A 21,291-nucleotide genomic window follows, 5' to 3' on the forward strand; every position below is an offset into this window, starting at 1 on the left:
GTTACCCAATATTGGATTCAATTTGTTTTCTTTCAGTTAGCACAGGTTTTGGGTTTCTTTTTTGGAAGTGATTGATCGTAGGCCTCGTTGATCTGAGTTTATGCACCTAGCTTTTGAGTGAACATTGTCTAAATTATCCATAAATAGGTGCATAAGTTCAGATCATTAGAGAAAAATAATTTTTTTAACTTTAAATCGTGGAAAAAGTACTCTAGCAGAATCCAAAAATAAACCAATGAACTTGTAAATGAGCATAATATGGGCACTTTAATGCTTCGAGGAGATTGTGAGGTGTCCTGTATGCCAGCGGACTCACACAAGCATCACGGTTCAAAGCAGATGCATTTTATTGACGGAGCCAAAGGGAAGGTGGGGGTCCCACAAACCCCAGGCCTAATCCCTCAGAGAAAAGCCCCGCATTTAGGCCCTGGCACATTTAATCCAGGGCCCCTGTTCACAATACACTTCAGATCTTCTTCTGCGCTTCCGCTTGGGGCCCATCCGGTGCCATGAAAAACACAAAGAGAGACAGAGAGGTTAGGAAACGGCAACATATGGATTGTTTCAACAAATCAAACTTGAGCGGTGATTTACATAAACCTTCCACATGATCATCACTGCGATGATTGAGTGATATAAACATCCAGCGTTTACAATATCTGATAGCGCTACGCAGCTCGCCCCGGCTGCCAAACCAAACACGATGCATGCATCCACAAGAACACTGTGTTTTATTTACAAGTCAAAGGCACAAAAAACAACAGTGATGCAATAATAAAACCACTACATTAGAACGCTAACCCCTCATGCCAGGTCATAAGAAACACTCACCCTCCTTCTGTCTTCATCCTTCTTGTGTCCGTGCCAGCACAAACATGTATAAAGAGCACGTACGTATCACAAACACGCACTAGTGGGCATTGTGAGTGTTTAGACGGAGCCCCCGTGTCGAGACGGAAAAACAAACTTATCTGAATGGACAGAAAAATGAGGCCAGAGGAGAGATAATGTTTACAGGAGACGTGCTTGCTTGCCACAGGTTTATTTTGATGCACCAACAGCTGAAATATTTAAAATCCACGATTCAACACACAAGTCCAGATCTGAGATTTGATTAGATTTGATCTCAAAAAAATATATACTGTGGTGGTACCACACTGACAGATGGCACTTTCAAATTTATACTACTGTTCAAAAGTTTGAGGTCAGTACGAATTTAAAAATATTTTTGAAGGAAGTTTATTATGCTTACCAAAAATACAGTAAAATTGTGAAATATTATTACAATTTAAAACAACTGCTTCCTATTTGAATATATTTTAAAATGTAATTTATTTCTGTGATGCAGCGCTGAATTTTCAGCATCATTACTTCAGTCTTCAGTGTCACATGATCCTCAGAAATCATTCAGATTTTTTTCTGCTGATTTGATCCTAATGAAACATTTCTTATTATCAGTATTGTGCTGCTTAATATTGTGCAAACGGTGATGCTTTTTATGTCTCAAAAGAACAGCATTTATCTGAAATAGAAATCTTTTGCAAAATTATGATAGTATTTTCTGACATTTTTTATTGATTTAATGCATCCTTACTGAATAAAAGTATACATTTCTTTAAAAAATCTGAAATACTTACAGCAGTACTGTTTGAGTGCCACATTCATATTTTAATAAAAATGCAAAGAATCAGTATTAGCATCATAATAGTCCATAAAACTATGATATTACCAGTACATTCCTAAACAGTTCCTTAAACTTACTGCTCCAAGTACAAAACATACAATGCTGCTTATTTAAAAAATAAGAAGACTGTTCTGTTTAATAACAGAAAGCTAACCTCACCACATTCAATTCCTCTAAATAATCTGAATCATTGTACTCAACGCCAGTATTTGAGTGGGATGACGGCAGAATCATTACCAGAGGTTACGTTAGATCCTCACATCTCATTCCATGTTTACCATTTTCCTTTTCCTTGCTTCCCATCGGTTCATGTGGCCTATCCATACGGAAACCCAGCGGTTAATTTCATGAAACATGAAGAGAGTCTCAGAGCTGAGAAAAATCTCCACCAGCACCACAAAGCAAGCAGTGTTTCTGTCCTGCGGTCGCCACTCGATGATGCTAAATCCAAGTGCATTTCTTCAAATCAAACTGCACGCTATGAGGGAAATAGAGGGGATTTACCAACATTCTGTGTTTGAAATAATATCAGAGTGTTTACCTCGACTGAAACAAGATGGTAAAACGGATTGTGCAGAATGCAGCCTCAGCGTGGGTCACAGTGGTTGCAGATGATGTGCTTTGAAACCTGAAAAATGATACCTCTACGAGCAGTATATAGAGGAATGAGAAGGCACATCTGACTCCAACTGCATGAGATCCTTTTTACTCGTATGACCATGTGGTTTTTGATAGCTTTGTAGATGTATCCTTCACTGTCCACAATCCTAAGGGAAAAAAGGCTTCTAAAGGAACAAATTAAATAAGATGTTAACAGTAATCTTACAGTTCAACCTAAAATTAAAATCAGGCCATCTAAGATTTAGATGAGTTTGTTTCTTCATCAGAACAAATTTGGTGAAATGTAGCATTCCATCACTTGCTCACAAATGGATGCTCTGCTGTGAATGGGTGCCGTCAGAATGAACACCACTCCAGTCCATCAATTAATATCTTGTGTAAAGCCAAAAGCTGTTTATAAGAAACAAATCCATCAGTAAGCCATTTTAACTAGAGTCCATTATCCAGAATAATGCTTCCTTTGTTGTCGTCTTGCATCAAAATATTATAACCAACCAGCATATCTGTTTAGAACAGTTTTTGCTTGTAAACAGTGCTTAATCTGTGCATATTTCTCTCCTGATTCAGACAAGATGACTTTTTCACTGGATAAAGCAATATGGATGCAACACTTTGAAGATAAAAACGTCTATATGATGGATTTATTTCAAACAAGCATACAGCTTTTCCTTTCACAAGACTAACTGATGGACTGGAGTGGTGTGGATTATTGCTGTGTTTTATCAGCTGTTTGGACTCTCATTCTGACGGCACCCATTCATCGCTGAGGATCCACTGGTGAGCAAGTGAAGGAATGATAAATTTATCCAAATCTGTTCCCGTGAAGAAAAAAAAATAAAGATCTACATCTTGGATGGTCCGAGAATGAGCAAACTGTCACCAAATTTTCATTTTTGGGTGAACTATTCCTTTAAGCATTTTAAGATATAAATCAATTAATGAGATGATAACACTAATGTGACTATGAAGAGCATATCACTGTGCTGATGAGGACACTAAATCTGCACTAAATCATTTGGTCTGTCAACACAAATAGCTTGTGGCTCACAGCCCTCTTAAACACACCATGGCCAACTTTTCTAAAATGGTAAAGTGATGCCTGGTGTTTTTACAGTCCTGGCTCCATAGCTCCGCTGGCACAGTTCAGCAAACACAGCGCAGAGACGCTAACACAGTGTAGCAGTGCCAACAGAGGCCTGAGAGACTAAAAGAGAAAGATAAAAGAGTTACAAAGGAGGATACAATTTAAGAGACGTGCAGAAACACAGCACAAGCCCAAAACATCTGATCACATACTGCACAGAAATGACACTTGATATAATAAATATATCACATAGATACATTTTTAAATGGTTTTGAATGAGTCACATAATAAATGTTTCTTTAGCAGCAAATCAGAATATTAGAATGATTTCTGAAGGATCATGTGACACTGAATTCAGCTTTGATCACAGGAATAAATTACATTTTTCAATATGCATTATATTTTTAATATACATTATAATTTACAATATATTCAAATAGAAAATAGTTATTTTAAATTGTACAACAACGTCGTTTGCACCGCCTTCCTCCGTTACTTGATCTTTTTTATTTATTTTGGTGCGTTAATCTGTTAAATCACATTATTATTTTAAATTGTAAAAATATTTCACACTATTACTGTTCTTACTGTATGATCAAATAAATGCAGCGCTGGTGAGCACAAAAGGCGTCTTTCAAAAATTCTGAAGTTATCAACACTTTTGCATTGACGTCATCTGCTTCAACCTGCTTTTAAAAACAAAATAAAACTGTAGATGGTCGCTTTAAATGTCAGTCAAACAATCTATTCCTGTTTAAGTGGGCTGTTCTCAGGCAGAAAAAGCTGAGACAGTCTCAACTAAGCATTATTCATAATGAATTGCATCAGACGTCAGGTGACTCCTGCCGAGGTCTCGGTGTTCATTTTGTACGTTCTCTGGATCTACAGCTGGCTCTCGCTCTTGGTTCAACACCAAGGCCACCCACCCCTTCTCACAAGAGCCAGTTCTGCCGGCAAAACACACCGTCCCCGGCCAGACGTGAGTGAGTCAGCTGTCTGCATCAGCATTCGCACATTACTCTGTAGATCTGACCGAAGCGCAGGAACGAGGACTGGAGTTCAGCCCAGAGAATGTCACCTACAGCTGGACAAGAGGAGATGCTTTAGTGCTCAAACCTGCTGCTTCCAATCCCACAAACAGCAACAAATTGAGACCACACCAGCAGATTATATATATTTTTTTAATTATTTAGTTTGAAACAAAACAATAATATTCAAATAAAAGCACTCAAGCTATTACCTCAACCAAAAGACAAAGCGAGAAATTAAAAATCTGTTCCACAGGAAAATGGATCGATTCAACCCTCCAGGAAAGCCAGTAACAAGTCTTTCATCGTATGACGTAATATGTGCCATAGCACCTGCTTTGGATAGTATTAGTCACTTTAGAAGAACAGAAATATCAGGACTTTGGGAAAGCAGTGATCTATGTCACCAAAGACCAAAGGGTTCAGGGTCACGACGGTCTAGAAATACCCAGCCAAACGGATTCAGAATGGGGGGGTTGCCCTATCGCACATCATTTCTTGTTATATGGCTAGTTAAGATGTGATTGGTGAGTTGTAAATGGGTAATATTTTGGGAGACACTATGAGATAACATGCGTGGCTGCGTGTTGCATGTGTGCGAGTGTGTTTATTACAAAGCGCTGCTGGCCAAAAAATATAAAAGTAGAGTTCAAAGAGATTCCGAAAGACTGGGTGAGTGAAGCAATCCACAGCAGTACAAAAAAAAAATACAAAAAATAAAACTGTACACACAGATGGGGAAAAGACTTCTGGAAGACAAAAAAAAAAGATGAAAAGCAGACAAATAAACAATCAGGAAGAAAATAAACAGACAAGTGTACAAGAGGACAAACTCGTACATGTTTTGAAAGACAAACAGACAGAAAGAGAGATGCTTGTAAGGAATGAAGGGGCTCTAGGCTCGGTAGAGCAGGATTCTCTCTGCACACATCTGGCCCACCAGACTAGCGTACTGCTCCACTTCCTTCTCGTCGTTCAAACCCTTCCGCTTACGAGCGTAGGCTGCATAGGGCATCACTGTCCTCCTGTGGAGCACTAACACCCTGCCCAGTTCCTTCAGCGCGCGAGCATCACCTACAGAAGCACACAGAGAAAAGAAAAGTTAGAGGAAACCAATAGAAACAACAGAAAATAACAGTCATTTTCAACTGAAAAAGCACATTTTTGAATGTTGCAAATATTAGAATTCAACTTTCTTAGAATCAAATTCAAATTGTAAGGTTCTGTTTACACTTAACAGTTCAGAAACGATCTCCGTCTACACTACACAACCAAAAACACGTCACATGACCATTCATGCAGGTACAACCATAGATATGTATAGGTAGAAGCCCTAATATTTAGATGGCGGACGCGTCTGTGTGCTTGGAGGTCAAATGTGGATCTACCCATACATATCTATGGGTACAACAATGTGCATGATGTTACCGTTTACACGGTCATCAAGGATACGCAGTGCGAATGTGAGCAGCTACGCCATCATTTTCAAAAGTCTCTGTTTTGTTCAGTTTACACTAAAACGCATCCCCGGGGTTTTCAAACTAAAACAGGGTCTGCAGCGTTTTCAAAAGTCTCCGTTTTCGACCTTGAAAACGTTGGAGTACTGTAAACGATGGGCATAACCGTAGCAAAAGTTATGCGTTTTGTAAACGGGGCCTTAGTGTGCATCTGGTTTGCCACCTTAAATCAAATTCAAATCCAGGAACTGAACTGGACATTGAAATGCATTCTCGATCCAATTCCAAAAAGTTAGACCAACGCTGAAAAACTAAAGCGCAGCAGGATGATGGAAATTAAAGACCATTTGTTCCCATGAAGTCACCAGTTAACTACAGACTAAGCCTAAGGTTTTGTTCTGAACTTCCTAGCGAGCTGCCTTGCTGTGTACAAGCTGCTGTAAATAGGCAGCTACCTTCTAAGTCAGTTACCAAAAATGCTCTTTCTTTGACTTGTTAATTTTGTGTTCCCTTTTATTGTGCAGTAGTTCTGCTGTTTTAAAATGCTTTATGTATAGATTTTAAATAGTCTCTTATGCTTACCAAGCTTGAATTTATTTGAAAAATACATAAATTAATTACAATTATATTAAAACTTATTTTAAAACAGCAAACACTACAATATTGCTGATTATTACTATTTCAAATACTTCTTGTTTATACCATGTGTTTGTTTCGTTTAATTGTTTTCTATTTTAAAATGCAATTTATTGCTGACGCAGCCGTTAGTCTTCAGAAATCACTCTAATATGCTGATTTCAAGACACATTCTTTATTATCAATATTGAAAACAGTTTTGCTTTTTTTCAGGACAATTTGATGAATGGAAAGTTGAAAGGAACAGCATTTATTTGAAATAGAAATCTTTCGTAGCATTCTAAATGTCTTTACTGTGAATTTAGCTGGATTTAATGCATACTTGTGGAAAAAAAAAATTCAACAAACAAACAAAAAAAACTGTTGAACTGTAGTGTACAGGAAATGCACTTTAGAGTCTAGCCAAATAAAAACCTTACACGGTCAGAATAAACTTCCAGGTAAGAAACTACAACTGTGCTTTGACATTTGCACAGGGAAGCACAAAGCACATTTTCACTTTTGCCTAAAAATAAAGCCAAGGAAGGCAGCCTTCCAACTAACAAAACTACCTTAATTTTACATCCTTCACTGACACAACATGAAGTCACTGGGTGGAGGGATAAACGTCAGTGCACGTGGTCTGAACTCAAAGGTTCAAATGAGGGTCAGGTGCAGATTCTAACTCACAATTAGCCAGGTATGATGATGAAAAAGGATCTCTCCGCCCTTAGGCAAAGATACCGGGTCAGTCAGGGTTACTACAGCTTGACCTCAACCATCACAAACATAGAAGCAGAACCGTTCCAAAACCAGCGTCTCAGAGCAGAACAGCCAGAGACGTGTAACAGCTTGGTTGGTTCCCGTTTGTTTATAGGCCAAAATTCAGACACACATTGCGTATTCAGTCAGGAAGCCAACACCTTCCCCTATGAGCTGTTAAAACAGGAATTGCTGAAGAAGAAGAAAAAAAGAAGCAGTCATTTGTGGAAGCCTGAAATATATATATTGGCCCTCCAATATACCAGGAGGTTGAAATAGAGGAGAAAAAAAACACACTAGGCCTGGCTGACTAACCTAAAAGAAGAATTACAACGTCAACTCAAATAAACTCGCATAGTAGCACTGAGCAACGGCACTATGAAACAAGGCTTTGTCAAGTTACCATTAAAACTTTTTGAATGTTTTTGACATTTAAATAAATTTTGATATTCACAATGTGGATTTGCAATTTAAGAAAGCAGGTTCTAACATTCGAAATTTAGCTTTTTCAGTTAAAGTTCAAATCAGAAAGGACCGTTTAGAATTGTTGCAATAAATTGGAATTCTGCTTCCTTAAATTCAAATTGCAATTCTGCCCCTTGTTTGCCACCTCAATTCAAATTCAGGAACTTCAGTCCCGAATGGTGCACAATCACCTGTGCGGGAAACACTGTTAATAAAGCTAAAGAACATACTAAAATACTTTGCAATACAACATACGCAAATACTAAAAACAGAGTAGAACACAAGTGGCGCTAAATCAAATTTTGGCATGAAGTACTGGGAAAATACCGTAATATTGCACAAACTGACAGAAATACACAAACTATAGGCCACCAGCCTTAAATAGAGCTGGAGGAACATGCGGGAAAATAAACACCGGGATATGCAAAACTCCAGGCCAAGAGTGACAGATGAGAAACAATATATTGCTAGGGAATTTTTTTTTTGTGAAAGTTATGATTGTTATTAACAGATCTGACACCAGCTCATGGCTTCGACTCTGTGAAGTGCCTCATCTGGAAGCCAGCTGACAGAGATTTCATGGGGATGCTGGGTAATGTAAATTAGCCCTCATCATTTCTCACACACAGGGGGTATGATTTAATTTTCACTGTTTCCCTGTAGTATAACCAGTAAAACCCATCCGCCACACAGACACTGGTCAAACTTGCCTTCGGGTTTTGTGGGAGATTGAGGGAATGAAAAAAGGGGACACTGGGGGGTGGAAAAGAGAAATTAAATCTAAAACTTGAGAAAAACTACAGTAACCACACGGTTCTCTCATTTTAATACAAAAATAAAAGAGCAAATACTGTTGAAAAGACTGGCATATTTTGTGTTTTTAAAAGTTCTTCCAGATCACGCCATTTGACCAGAACCACAGTATTTAACCAGCTTGAACTAGTAGGGAAATCCACCCTGATCTTTGAAGGAGAAGTTGAGGGAAAAATAAAATACAAAGGAAACAAGATGGATTAGATGCACTCTGTACTTTTGGCACACATGTGGTCACAGAAAGTATTTGAACACTTATGCAATGCTAAAAAGTGTCTGAATTTCATTACATATGCTCAAATATGCATAAAATCAAATGACACCTGCAAACAAAAGACAACAACCACAATAAGTCACAATATTTTGTCTTCATTTTGAACAGTACATCTATTGTTTGATTTCAAAATTTACAATCTGTGAAACATTTGTATTGAAAAGTGTATTTTGTTATCTGATGTTGATATAAACATACAAATCTGTACGTTCTGCATCTGATTTCACCTGATCCTGGTCTATAATGGAGAAAGATGCTAGCCTCTCCAGACTGTAATACCATAGCAGCGTGCAGACAGATAAAGAAGGATAAATAGAGTGCGAGGAAGACAGACAGCAAAAGAGTGAGCGAGAAAGAAAAAAATGGAGGAAAAAAAAAATAAAAGAGAGGTAGCAGGCAGTCCATCACACTGCATTCAATAAATTATAATAAATGAAGAGCAGACGAGACCCATGAACAGCAAGTTCTGGACGTTCTCTCATAACCGTATGAAGCCCCTGCCTACACCCCCAAACCAAACACTGAGAGCTTTATTATTTCCACTCAAAAAGAAGAAAAAACATTTCCCTGGAAAACCCCTTTAGGCGCTCAATGCTCGGTTTCTGTCCCAGTAAGGTACCGCACTTACCCTTTTAGAGGAAAACGAAAGCTTACTTTATACAGCACATCTTCATTTATTCATCCACTGGCACTTTTGTTTGCTTGAAAACAGTAGTTCCTGGAATTAAATAAGCTTTGAGCTTAAAATTCAAGCCAATCCAAAATTCTAAATCAGCACAAATCCGACACCTTGAATCCAGAACTGAGGACCGCGGTCCTCTGGGATAAACATGTTGCATAATACACCAGCACTTTAAAGAGACAACCCAAGTGAATGCATCTAAAATGCAAGCGAATGTGTGTTCAGCGTGGTATTATGCAACTCAAGTGGGCATATTTTATGAAGGAAAAAGTTCCGAGGTATCCTGTAGGATGAGATCATTTACAGCAAAAGAAACTGTATATTACACACATTATGAAATTTTTGGTCTGAATTAAATGTCATTAGATTGAGTACTGAAAAACAACACAGAGACAATAAACAGCAAATTCTTATATTTTCTTCACAAGCTGCATGCAAAAATAAACTGATTTATGAATGACTCTTATGAGTGATTCTTTTAATGAATCACAAATCTGAAACAGTCTAATGAATATATTATATAACAAACAGATTCAAATTTTGATGACATCATGTACATTATACATCATATTCAGGAAATACAAAAAACCTTGACTCATTTAAGGAGAGAGTAAAAGAAAATGAAACTGTGTTGAGATCAAACAGCAATAAACAATTCAGAATAAAAGCTTTTAGCTGCTCAATTAAGCACGACAGTAAAACTGTACAGGGCCGTCACGACAGTTGGGCTCTTTTCATTCAGACAATCCAAACATCCGCTGTGTATATAAACACACTCCTTCCCCCGACCCATTCATCCATCCTCTAACTCGATTAACACTCCTGTCAAGCGGCATCAGGCTTTCTCAATCAGCCACACCGGAGGTTCACTGACACGGTGCTTCAGGGCCAGATCTGTCCTGGGGTCAAAGGTCAAAGGTGATAAATCGAACTTTCTCTGGAATGAAAGAGATGGCTGACCAAAGAGGTTTCAGACACCCCGGCACGCTCTTCAAAGAGGAGGAGGAGGAGGTCTGGAGCAACTACAGAAGCTTCCTACAGAAACACATGTTTGCGACATACTCAAACTATTTATTAGAACTTTTCTGTGCATGTGTTCACCAACGCTCAAAAGTTCGGAATAATTTAGATTTTTTTTTTTATAATATTTTTTAATCATAATAAAAAACAATAATATTGTAAAATGTTTTGCCATTTAAAATGACTGTTTTCTATTTTAATATATTGTAAAGTGTAATTTATTTCTGTGATGCAAAACTGCATTTCCAGCATCATTACTCCACTCTTCAGTGTGATTTGCTGCTCAAGAAACATTTTTATTATGAATGTAGATAACAGTTAGTCGTGATCAAATAAATGCAGCCATGAAATTCTTTCAAAAATCTAATTTATTCAAAACTTTTGGCTAGTAATGTAACTAACTACACATTATGATATAAATATCCATTCATCCAGCAACCGCTCTGACAGATTCAGCAAGTAATTTGTTCTACCGATTCAAAATTGATAACTCTGTGCGTTAGCAGCAAATACAACACAATAAAACTGTTTATTTTTCTCATCACATTTAATTCAAACTCCAAACTCACAAATCAGATGAATTATAGTTTATTTTGCCATGGCGCTGTAGATTCAGCCCAGGCTGTCAGTCCTAAAGATTAAATATGAAAAACAAATCAGAGCAGCGTAAACAAAGCCGAAAAAAATCAATTTTGTGGAGTTCATGTACACTCATCACGTAAACACAATTATTCTGACATGACCTGAATCCTGTCGGTCAGAAGCTCACAAAGTCAGTATGATACTCTGTCACTGGCCTGGTCCACTCCACATAAGCTCTTGATAAACAGATCCAGACAAACACAATACAGACTCACAGCCAGATTTACCTTATCAGGCAGTAACCCCACGATTGAAGAGTTCAAGCAGTATGGGAGTAAACGTACTCCACAGACACTTCATTAAAGTGAGCTTCATCCTCTGGATGGATCATTCGCTGCCCTGACTCTGTACTGTTTTCTCCAATCACAGAGGCCCCTGACAGAATGTTTTTGTTTCAACTCTGAACTCACACAAAATTCAATCAATCACGTGTTGGTTGATGACCGCAGAGGATGAAAGATTTGTTAGATCAGGACAAATACATTATGTCAGATAGACCACCAGTACTATATCACATATCACAGCTAGAACAAGAGCTAGTCTGAACCGCGAACAAACTGTGTGTTTGTGGGATTGATTCACACTGCTCTGTGTAGATGATAATGAAAAAAAATAAAGTAACAGTTGACGGAAATGCAAATTCATTAAATTCATTAAAAGCGATTTTCTCAGTATTTTGATTTTTGCACCCTCAGATTCCAGATTTTCAAATAGTTGTATCTCGGCCAAATATTGTCATATCCTAACAAACCATACATCAATGGAAAGCTTATTTATTCAGCTTTCAGATGATGCATAAATCTCAATTTCGGAAAATTAACCCTTATGACTGGTTTTGTGGTCCAGGGTCACAAATGAGATTTAAAGGAATACTCCACCCAAAAATGAAAATTGTCATCATTTAATTTCTCTTGTCTCGCTCCAAATTTTTTTCCAGAAAGGAAAGTAAATATGACATGACTTTCTTTGCGGAACATAAAAATGTATTTTGAAAAATGCTGTAAACCAAACTTTGGAGCCCAATAACTTCCCCAGTAGAGACAAAAACACTGACACATTTCTTAAAATGTATTATTTTATGTTCAACTGAAGTAATAAAGTGACATGTTTGGAAAGACATGAGTGAGTAAATAAACTATTTCTATTTTTGGGTGAATCATCACTTTAAGACAGGGATGTCAAACTCAATTCCCGGAGGGCCACAGCCCTGCAGAGCTTAGCTGTCTCACACACCTGATCCAACTAATCATGTCCTTCAGGCTCAATTGAAAACTAGATGGTTAGTGTGTTGGAGCAGGGTTGGAACAAAATTCTGTAGGGCTGTGGCTGAGTTTGACACCCCTGCTTTAGGAACTATGAGCAATATTAACATTAGGACAATTTCATAGTTCAAAATGACCTCAGTGATTAATAAAAAAAAAAGTATCATGTTTTTGATGGAGGGCACAGAGTTTATAAAAGCCATTTCTACATTTGGTTCCTGATGCGGCTCCGATGTGGCTTCCACAGAATCCAAACATCGACCTTGTAACGAACAGTCAGACCGCTGGCCTTGAGCTCTGCTGAGAAACAGGCCTGAAATAGTTGGTCTGTCTGGCCAAGAACAACAGGTCATGTAGGACTGGAGGCACCACAAGAACGATTTAAAAACACTGGGGGAAACAAAGGCCCGTGTCTGGTTGCCAGTGAGCGCAGAGGTAGGTCAAACAAGACCAAGGGCCTCCCAAGATCTGCAATCCAAACCAGTCCGAAACGTGTGGGAAGCCATGAGGATTACGATGAGGTCATTCTTATTGGCATCATTCTAAAAATTATATACATATTTTATAGACTTGAGAATATTTCCTATCTGTACCCTTCGCGGTTTTGACTTTGAAAAAAGAGAGGCTGTAACACATGTCCTAACCAGGCACGATGTGATAAATTCTCTCTCGTCTATGTTAATCTTCGCTTTGTCCTAACCGGCCACACTACGACAAGCAACACTATTTTTGTTCGATTCTCGAGCCCCACCCACAGTGAATCTGATCGGTCCAAAATCCTGCTTCATGTAACTTAGTCATTTTATACGCCATAATTAAACTGACGCAAATGTTGCATTGTAAAATCAGATTGTACTTAGGCCCCGATTACAATACAACCTACTAAATGGAATACACACAGGCTTGGCTCAAATAAAATATGGTGTCTGCTCTTTTTAACACCTGATTGGCTGCAATTTGAATGCTTCACAAAACATTTAATTTTCAATAAGCACATTCAGCTGACACGCTACTCCAAATGGAAACAGTATTAGTCACTTCCATGAGGATCATAGAGATTTGACACCCTCTTCATCAATGGCTTCAGAGACTAGTTCAAAGGCTGACCGTGAGCGTAATCTCTCCTTGACCCTTACCTCAACCCTGCTCCCCGAGCGCTCCATTTAACATCCAAACGCTCAGCTAGAACTTAAATATTTACACACAAGAGAAGTACAGGCACACTTACGCTTGCCCCAGTGTGTTTACAGGGCTGACAGGGTCAAATGTAAAGACAGATGAACACGATGGAAAGGAAAGTGTGCTAAATGCCATGATAAAATGGGTGAGATTAAAATGTTATTGTTTCTTACAGAGAAAGGTTCACCCAGAAATGTAAATGTCATTATTTATGTGACTAATGTTTGTTAAAACTATATATATATATATATATGAATGAATGACCAGGGGTTGCAGAGCACCAAAATGTGGAACAGAAAATCACTGAAAAATTGGTTCAGATATAAAATCAAGCAAAAACGGGGATAATCTGTTTCTTTGCACAAAGCTATGAGATGACTGATCATGTGACACTGAAGACTGGAATAATGATGCTGACAATTTAGCTTTGCATCACAGGAATAAATTACATTAACATATATTCAAGGTGAAACCAGTTATTTTAAATTGTAATTCTATTTCACAATATTTTATAATTTTGACTATTTTTGATCAAATAAATGCAGCCTTGGTGAGCATAAGAGGTGTATTTCAAAAACATTCACCACAAACCTTTGAATAGCAGTGTATATGTAAAAAAGCAACATGAGGGTGAGTAAATAATGACAGATTGTTCATTTTTGGGTCAACTACTCCTTTAACGTTATGTTCAGAATGGGTGTCTGACATTAAAACAGACATGAGGGTATGGATGGATAAAGATCTCAATGAGAAGCAAAAATAAATGCATTGTGGTCTGCCCAGGGTGGACATGTCGATGCTCCCTTCATCCTCTGCCTACATCACCCAGCACCAAATATGAGTTAAACAATGCTGACAAAATAACAGAAATGTCTCTATAAACAGTGAAAAACAGATCTTTGTGCAGAGACAACATCTACAGTCAGGACAGCAGAAACACCCCTACATCTCTGCTGTGGGCTGGAGTGGCACATCCTGATTTAACAACAGAGACTCCATCAGCACTGCAGAGAAGCACACCAGCAGAGCGATTCCTGTGCTACACTTTACATTTAATAACGACCCAGATGGTATTTTTGCACAAATTTTATTTGGGGAAAATCTGAGGAATTTTGTGTAATTGATTTAAACATTAAAATGAGCTGTGCTTCAAGAACTACCCTTTTATTGATAGCTGAATAATCAAGTTAGGAAAAACATTTCACAAACAAACCTCTTATGTGAACACAGGTGGGGAATGTGTAGAGCTTTGTGAATGATGGCTGTTTCTGAGAAAATCTTTTATATGCTTGATCATGAGGCACTAAACATACTATATACGTCAGTTACTACTTGTACTATTCAAGTAAAAAAATACCTCTATAATCTTTCGTGAAAAAAGCTCTGCCTCTGCACTGGCTTTGCTTTTCCCTCATACTTTTCAATCTCTCTGACTCCATTCTGGTATGTAACGCCCTCTTTTCACCAAACACTATAAACAGTAAAAAAATACACCGATACTAGACATACCACCAATCAAAAGTTTGGACACACTAAACTGAATTGGCTTCTTTTAGATCAGGTCCTGTTTACATTTTTGCATAAAACTATATTTCAAATGGATGTTGGAGGAAATGGAATAATATAAAAGGAAGAACTGCAAATGTGTGAGTATTTACAGTGTGAATAAAAAATAAAAAAGTAATTATATTTTGCTTATAGAAAATAAATCATATTTTAGGCTTAGAAAAGATATAACAATTATATAAATTATATATAAAATTAATAAAATACTTTTAATTTATTGTTATTATTTCAAATTGTCAAGATGAAAATATCTTAAAAAATTCAAAGGACAAAAATAATGCTTATTCTAGTTTTAAAATAGAACATTAATAATAACAACAATACATGGATAAAAAAAATTAAGCACATGCATATATATACACATATACACACACAAACACAAACACTGAACAAAATTATAAACGCAACACTTGTTTTTGCCCCCATTTTTCATGAGCTGAACTCAAAGATCTAAGACTTTTTCTATGTACACAAAATGCCTATTTCTCTCAAATATTGTTCACAAATCTGTCTAAATCTGTGTTAATGAGCACTTCTCCTTTGTCGAGATAATCCATCCACCTCACAGGTGTTGCACATCAAGATGCTGATTAGACAGCATGATTATTGCACAGGTGTGCCTTAGGCTGGCCACAATAAAAGGCCACTCTAAAATGTGCAGTTTTACTGTCCGGGGGGGGTCCGAAAACCGCCTCACACAGTGCAACACATCTCCTTCGCATAGAGTTGATCAGGTTGTTGATTGTGGCCTGTGGAATGTTGGTCCACTCCTCTTCAATGGCTGTGCGAAGTTGCTGGATATTGGCAGGAACTGGAACACGCTGTCGTATACACCGATCCGGAGCATTCCAAACGTACTCAGTGGGTGACATGTCCGGTAAGTATGCTGGACATGCAAGAACTGGGATGTTTTCAGCTTCCAGGAATTGTGTACAGATCCTTGCAACATGGGACCGTGCATTATCATGCTGCAACATAGAGGTGATGGTCGTGGATGAATGACACAATGGGCCTCAGGATCTCGTCACGGTATCTCTGTGCATTCAAAATGCCATCAATAACATGCACCTGTGTTCATTGTCCATAACATACGCCTGCCCATACCATAATCCCACCGCCACCATGGGCCACCCGATCCACAACGTTGACATCAGAAAACCACTCACCCACACGACGCCATCTGCCCTGTACAGTGAAAACCGGGATTCATCCGTGAATAGAACGCCTCTCCAATGTGTCAGACGCCATCAAATGTGAGCATTTGCCCACTCAAGTCGGTTATGACGACGAACTGCAGTCAGGTCAAGACCTGAGCATGCAGATGAGCTTCCCTGAGACGGTTTCTGACAGTTTGTGCAGAATTTCTTTGGTTATGCAAACCGATTGTTGCAGCAGCTGTCCGGGTGGCTGGTCTCAGACGATCTTGGAGGTGAAGATGCTGGATGTGGAGGTCCTGGGCTGGTGTGGTTACACGTGGTCTGCGGTTGTGAGGCCGGTTGGATGTTCTGCCAAATTCTCTGAAACGCCTCTGGAGACGGCTTATGGTAGAGAAATGAACTTTCAATTCACGGGCAACAGCTCTGGTGGACATTCCTGCAGTCAGCAAGCCAATTGCACGCTCCCTCAAAACTTTGTGCTGTGTGATAAAACTGCACATTTTAGAGTGGCCTTTTATTTTGGCCAGCCTAAGGCACACCTGTGCAATAATCATGCTGTCTAATCAGCATCTTGATATGCCACACCTGTGAGGTGGATGGATTATCTCGGCAAAGGAGAAGTGCTCACTAACACGGATTAAAACAATATTTGAGAGAAATAGGCCTTTTGTGTACATAGAAAAAGTCTTAGATCTTTGAGTTCAGCTCATGAAAAATGGGGGCAAAAACAAGTGCTGCGTTTATAATTTTGTTCAGTGTGTGTGTATATATATATATATATATATATATGTATGTATTTGTTGGCCTGTATGCTGTCTTTAAAAAAATAAACGTAATTCAATGATGTTAAATCAAATGATAGTTTTATCACTTTTGATAATTTACTAATCATTCTTATGCACCAATTTCCATATAAATCTATATTGTAAATGGATGTTTTTTATATTTATTTTTGTCTCTACATAATCTCATACTTCCTTTTGTGTTATTTCATAGTTTCCATGACTTTACTATTATTCTAAAATGTGAAAAACAGCAATAATAAACACTGTGAAGGCGTGTCCAAACGTTTGACTGCTATAAAATGAAAAATCAGAGAAAAAGAAGAAGAGCTCTTTTATTTATCAGCGCCTCTCCCTCCCTCTTTGGTCCAGGTATGGCGTCTGCTTGTCGGTCCTGATATTATTACTATTATTATTATCATGGTCATCAAGCCCACAGTTCTGGGCCGTGACCTCAGCACTGACCACGCTTGACTCCCGCTGCAGAATCCTGGACGCTCTCCATACCTGGATCCAGTCCTGTTATTTCAACACACGAAACGTGTCCGGACGAAGGACGAAGGACGAAGGCACCCCTCCTTTTGTTCACAGAACTGAGATCTATAAACACAGTTGACGGTTTACAAATTGAGCTCCAACGTAATGGCATCCAAGGAGCAAGTTGGAATGGCTACCGTTATTAAGCACACACAAACTATGTATGTTGCGTAATTACAATCATGGGAAATGCTGTTACATATTGATTTTACAGTTAGCCCGTACAGACTCCACCAAAGTGTCAAACTGATTAGTAAGTCTGATAGTAAAGTGTCATGACGTGGTCAAATGAGTGGTTACTGAAACCCACTTGCGATGGATCGGATTTCACTCATTCTCAGTCTGATAACCTGCTGCAATTTTGACACTAAACAGACCGCATTTGATAAGCCCAGTTAGCTGTGTTAGGGGAAGGTTGGCTGAACCTACAACTTTGTCGGTAGGTCCTGTCAGATTGGCTCTGGAAAAGGAAAGAGCTGCCAATGTCTTTGAGTATTTACAGGTTCAACTACAGGATCTTTTTGAACATGTGCAAAAGAAAAGGTGATGTAGTGGATGAATCTCACAATGTGTCAAAAATTTTCAGGGTAAAATGTCATCCTCCACCAAAAAAAACTGAAAAAAAAAAAAGGAATTATATGTTGCTTATAGAAAATTAAGCCTAAATAGCTTAAAATAGGACATAAAAATTATACATGAAAATATAGTAAAATATTATAACATTATTAATTATATACATTTTAATTATATATGTACTAAAAATATTTGTTTTATTAAAAATATTTGAGTTTTGTTTGTATTACTTTATAAAGGTTACAACTAGTACCGTCAAACAATTAATTGCTAATTAATCGCATCCAAAATAAAAGTTTTTGTTTGCATAATATATGTGTATGTATATTTATTATGTATATATAAATGCACACACAAAGTATATATTCTGAAAATATTTACATGTCTATATTTATATTCATATAATTTATATTATATATAAATATATTTAATATATAAACTACATTTTTCTGAAATATATACACATGCATGTGTGTACATACATATATTATGTAAACAAAAACTTTTATTAATCGCCATTAATCGTTTGACAGCATTTTACAACTTATCAGGGTGAAAATTTATGAAGGCACCGAACCCCCAACTGCTCACACCCATGTCACGTCACTTTCACTTCCATTCTTAAACATGTCACACATCAGTCAATACTTTTATAAGAATAGATGATAAAAGACCATATATTTCCACAGGTACAAGTGAGTGATGTAAAAAAAAAAAAAAATTAATAAATAAATAAAAGGCCCCCACAACGTCTCTCTCCCATCCCTTCCAATCAAGCACAAGTCCCCATACACGTACCCCCAGTAATCCCTCAAATTACTAACAGTTTCGATCAACGGGGGTATCCCAATCCACTATAACATTTTCTACAGCCATAACTTTTTACTCCACAGTCATAACTCAATCCACAGTCATTAAATTTTCTGATTTTTTTTTTTTTCTCAAAACAGCAAGTATTTCTCAGACAAGGAAGAACATTAATATTTGAAGCAAGAATTAAATCAAACGAATGCTTTAAAGATACCTATATTTTTAACAAGTCATCCTCGTAGATAACGGGTAATGTTCTCCACTTGAAGATAAATTTAGATTAGATATTCCGGTTGCCTTATGCATTGACCCGTTGGTCGTAGAACTGTTTCGCCTCCTCAGATGAATTGAATATGAAAGTTTGTTCTTCGAATGTCACTCTCAAGCGAGCTGGGTAAGGCAGCTGGAAACGTATTCCTTTTTGGTAAAGTGATTGTTTTATGCCGTTGTAGAAAGCGCATTTCTTTGACAGGGCAGCGCTGAGATCCAGATATATTCTGACTGCGTTCCCGTTGTACTGGATCTCATGACTTCTTGACCATCGGAGTAGCCTCTCTTGGTCTTGGAACCGGTGGAAGCAAACCACAAATGGATGTGATTTTCGGCCATCTGTCGGTTTTTGACTGGGGGATCGTGAGCTCTCTCCAGTATTGGTGGTTCGTCGAAGACTTCTGCTCCCGTCACCTCCTTCAGCATTTCGGAAATGAACTTAACGGGATCTTGATTATTTTCACTCCCTTCTGGAATATTAACAATCCTCAAGTTGGATCTGCGGGATCTGTTTTACAGGTCTTCAATGCAGTCAAGCAAAGATGAGTTTTGGGTTTGCAGAGTTTTGATAACTTTTTCAGCCGCTATCAGCTTTTCAAAGTTTTCCCCGACTCGGCATTCCATCGACACCAAACGGCCTTGAAAGTCATCCACCGTTTCATGGAGACAGGTTAAATAGTCTGTCACAGATTGTTTCTCTGCATTAGATGAGGTAGCCATGGCTGATAATTTACCCGCTATTCTAGCGGTTGATCTCGTGGTTGGCGGAGCTGAAGAGTGAGCTTGGTTTTGTTTAGAGTTACTCATAGTTCTGCGATGTCTTAAGTAACTATCACTGTGATTGTTGATCTTATATGTCTTATAAATTTTGAAACTTAAAGGATGGATCGGGAGCCCCCATTCTCTAGCTGTTCACTCCTTCATTACTATACCGGAAGTCATCAAAAATTTATACTTTTATTTTTATTTTTTATATATATATTTATGCAAGTTATTTGGGGGTGCGAAAAGTGACCTAGATATTTTTTTGGGAGATTCACCATGATAGTGGATTTGCTTTGTTCCGGGTTTACAATCCCATTGAAGGCTCACCTGCTTGGGCGTTCTCACCGAGACGAGAGTAAGTAGAGATATCAAGGCGGGGAATGCATCTCTCGATGGGTACCCAAGTGTATGTTTCTGGGCACAGGAGGTCTGAAGGCCGGTACTGACCCTACGAATGCAAAAACAAGAAGTAGGAATATTTGGTCAGTGCATTGGTATGTCAAATTCTGTAGATTTTCAGGAGAAAAAAAGAGGGGAAAAGCAGATGGCCTCCTGGGCCTTGAGTTGCATGTCTTTTAGGGGGCTGCTGAGTTATACAGAGCCAAACAAACACACACGCACCATTCTGACTGCAGTGTAAACAAGCAAACGCCTCAGCGAAGATCTCTGCTTCGCTTCAAACGCGGCTGAGCCGCTTCTGGCCAAGGCAAAAGTTCAGTGTCACGCTGCACGTACGGACACGCACCTGCACACTAAAGCCTGCTCAGATTATGTGGGTTTAGTTCAATGAGAAGCAGCCTTGTTAAAGTCCCACCATTACTGGCAGGATCCGTCTGTCATTATCCAGCAGTGGAAACTGTGTGTCCTGTTTTTACAGGACTGACAACATGGGAATGAGGGACCCTGTGCAACGTGTGAATAAATGGCATTTTGTGGGTGATATGTTGGGTGAGCAGTGAGGGAAAGATTTTCACCCCCATGTTCATCACTCTGTCATCAGCGGACTATATGGAGAGCCCTTAAGAGTGAGGTGACTTATTCAGTGCGGACCGATGACAAGCAAGCGAGGTTCACTGGATCTGAAGCAATGCAAGAGAATTTGTTTGAATTTTAGAGTCTGCAGACCAATGTGTGCACGTGTACAAAATTAAAGAAAAGAGAATAAAGCAAGCTCCAAACATACATACTGCAAAAGAGCATGGAATTTTAATACACACACACAAAAAAGCAATTCTACACGAGC

At 38.3% G+C, this 21,291-nt stretch overlaps 1 protein-coding gene across 6 annotated transcripts in view; it reads right to left on the reverse strand.

Annotated features, from left to right (window-relative positions):
- Window positions 1–4,572: 4,572 nt before the first annotated feature.
- LOC306884609 (arginyl-tRNA--protein transferase 1-like) overlaps window positions 4,573–21,291 on the reverse strand; it is a 129,675-nt gene continuing 112,956 nt past the window's right edge. For all 6 annotated transcript variants that reach the window (XM_079440616.1, XM_079440617.1, XM_079440615.1 and 3 more), the window contains 2 exons: window positions 20,376–20,496; window positions 4,573–5,491 (listed from right to left, as the gene is read on the reverse strand). In XM_079440616.1, the coding sequence (XP_079296742.1) occupies window positions 5,313–5,491; window positions 20,376–20,496 (300 nt within the window). In that variant the 3' untranslated portion in view covers window positions 4,573–5,312. The remainder of the gene's footprint in view (window positions 5,492–20,375; window positions 20,497–21,291) is intronic.

The sequence above is a fragment of the Barbus barbus genome, assembly GCF_936440315.1.
Source record: "Barbus barbus genome assembly, chromosome: 18".
Classification (NCBI taxonomy): Eukaryota; Metazoa; Chordata; class Actinopteri; order Cypriniformes; family Cyprinidae; genus Barbus; species Barbus barbus.